The following is a 2708-nucleotide window of genomic DNA, read 5'->3' as shown; positions in this document are numbered from 1 at the left end:
TGGGAACAAAATAGTTAGCTACAACTGATGCAGAATAATTTCCAATATACAACAAATGTATGCCTCTTGTTTAGAAATTTTTTAGGTTAATAAGAAAGGTCATTTATGGGTGGACAATTTATGAGTGATGTAGAGTCCAGATGTAGCTCAAATAATAATAAAGTATATTACTGGGCAACGATGAACACTTATTCAAGAAACGAAATCAGACAACATGGGAAGCCCATTTTATCAGACTCCACCTCCCGAGTTTTATGTCCCAGACATGTAACGGTTCCTACCAAATTTGCAAACACAGTAGGCACCTGACTATGTCTGGTTTTTCAACTTACATTCTATAACAGTAACTAAATTATAAGCCAAATGCAATAAGAAATCAGTCACAGGCAACTTCAAAATATAAATTGATTTCATTAAAAAGATAATCAAAATTGAATACACCGCCAGAGTAATGTATAAGGATTAGAAAAGAATCCTAACACAGGATATGTATATCTCCTATCTTAGAATCAATGGATTAACTTTGCTCAACTTAGCAGTACAACTTAAATGATACCGATTTTGTTGGCAACATCTAATGCATCATAATCTGGAGTCAACCTAACATAGGCTTTCTTCGTACCATCAGGCCTGCAAAAATGAAACAGATGCAGTTAGTATATAAGCGGTTAACTGTTTAGAAACATAGTCATGTACGTCAATTACCTGATCAAAGTGTTCACTTTCTTGGCCTGAATGTCATACATTTTCTTCACAGCATCTTTAATTTTCTTTTTGTCAGCACGGAGGTCAACGATAAAAACAAGTGTATTGTTATCTTCAATTTTCTTCATTGCAGACTCGGTAGTTAGAGGAAATTTAAGTATTTGATAGTAGTCCAACTTGTTTCTTGGTGTTGCACTAATGCGAGGATACTTTGGGTTCCTTTCCTTCGACAGTGTCTTTGGCCGGTGAAATGTGACAGTTGTTCTGATCTTCTTTGATTTCTTCTTAATACCTTGGCCACCTGACTTCACTGCCTTGGCTGTCTTCAAGGCCTGAGCTTTGGGATCAGCCTTCTTTGGTTTGTCCACTGCACAATAATGACATAAAGTTGTTTTCATGAGTTCAATATAATCATCTAAGCCTCTCGTTATTTCTAGTGTTTTTGATTTCCACTATAGAAGGAAAGAAACTCTTTATTCTCTCCATCACAATTAAAAAGGACAATTTCACCCAAATATCATCCCAACAACTCATACACAGTATCAATTGAAAATGTTGCTTAAAAATAAACAGGCCTAAGCTTCTAAATTAATATTTGTGGTCAAATTCTGCTATGTACAACAACAACAACAAAGCATTATCCCACTAAATAGAGTCGGCTACATGTTCCATTCAGGACCATGCTTCTATTCAAATCGTTAATCTCAAGATCTTTCTTAATAATTTCTTATAGGTCTTCCTCAAACTCTACCCGCTTGACTCCTCTTCATCTGATCTACTTTCCTTACCACAGAATCTACCTGCTCAAATCACTCAAGTCTTTTTATCACTATCTTTTATATTGTAAGAACTATCCCATCACTCTATAATATTGTCATTTCTAATCTTATATATCCGGTCTTATCACACATCCAACACAACATCCTTGTCTCTCTCTGCTGCACTTGGACAATAACTTATACTACTTAGCACAACCCATAACTATAGCAATTCGTTCAAATTCCACATCAATATAGCATCAGTATAATCACTAATTAGAACACGCTAATGCAGTGCATATACAACCCAATTTTACAGAACTCCCCAAAGCCACCACTACAGTATAGCCAATTTCTCAGCAAACACTCCAAAAAAAAAAAAAAACAATCATAACAAAGAATGCAATCACACTTCATTCACTCACAATTTTATTTCAAAAATTGGCACATTGAACCAAAGAGGACAAAATAAAAAATAAAAAAAAAAAAGCCCCAAAATTCAAAGTACATCAACCATGTGAACAAAATCTCCAATATTAGCATAAAAATCAAACTTTTAGAACCCTAAAAATAATCTACATTACCCTCCTCTGATATATTATCACCCAAACCACAAATGATAACAATAAATACATAAGCGGATCAATAGATTACGCAGTGAAAACAGAAAAACTCACCCTTTGATGGAGCCATTGCAAATCCTAAAAGCTCCTGTTAAAAAATGAATTGCATTAGTGCAAATTAATAAAGAGATAATCTAGGGTTTTGAAGCTACACAAAAACAAGCATTAGAATTAGGGTTTAGCAGTGAATTTGATTATGTAAAGGGTTTAGCAGTGAATTTGATTATGTAACTATGTAAAATTGAAAGGGAAATTGATGAAATGGAATGAGAAAGAAATTGAGATACCTTGAAGATGGGAGGAAGGGCAGTGCTGCGGCAGATAGTAGGGTTTGGTGTTAGAGGAAGAAGGTGGCTGGTGATTTATAGGTTAATCGAAGTTACGGAAATAACCTTTTCAAAATTAGAGTTACATATACTATTATTATTATTTATTAAAAATAAAAATTGATATCAAATTTAAGATAAAATGCTTTCAAAGTTAACATATAAAAACTCATAGAAATGGAAAATTTGTTTTGACGACATGGTAAAATAATATGGATTCATCAAAAACGAAGATGAGTATGGTTTATACAAGAAAGTTAGTGGGAGCATGATCGTCTTCTTGATACTATATGTAA

General features: G+C 33.7%; 1 protein-coding gene across 1 annotated transcript; it reads right to left on the bottom strand.

The window, feature by feature from the left end:
* Nucleotides 1-391: 391 nt before the first annotated feature.
* LOC131611333 (large ribosomal subunit protein uL23z-like) lies at nt 392-2497 on the bottom strand. Its single transcript, XM_058883378.1, has 4 exons — nt 2374-2497; nt 2141-2174; nt 706-1072; nt 392-630 (listed from the first exon to the last, which is right to left on the bottom strand). The coding sequence occupies exons 2-4, from the start codon at nt 2154-2156 to the stop codon at nt 546-548; spliced, it is 468 nt and encodes a 155-aa protein (XP_058739361.1). The 5' UTR covers nt 2157-2174; nt 2374-2497; the 3' UTR covers nt 392-545.
* Nucleotides 2498-2708: the final 211 nt, after the last annotated feature.

The sequence above is a fragment of the Vicia villosa genome, linkage group LG6 (genome assembly GCF_029867415.1).
Source record: "Vicia villosa cultivar HV-30 ecotype Madison, WI linkage group LG6, Vvil1.0, whole genome shotgun sequence".
NCBI classification, from domain to species: Eukaryota; Viridiplantae; Streptophyta; class Magnoliopsida; order Fabales; family Fabaceae; genus Vicia; species Vicia villosa.
Note: the sequence above shows the minus strand (reverse complement) of the source record. Positions and strands in the feature narration are given on the sequence as shown.

Coding starts and splice junctions, on each gene's coding strand:
- LOC131611333 (XM_058883378.1), bottom strand. Junction 631..705: donor AAAGTGAACACTTTGATCAG/GTAATTGACGTA, acceptor TCATTTTTGCAG/GCCTGATGGTACGAAGAAAG.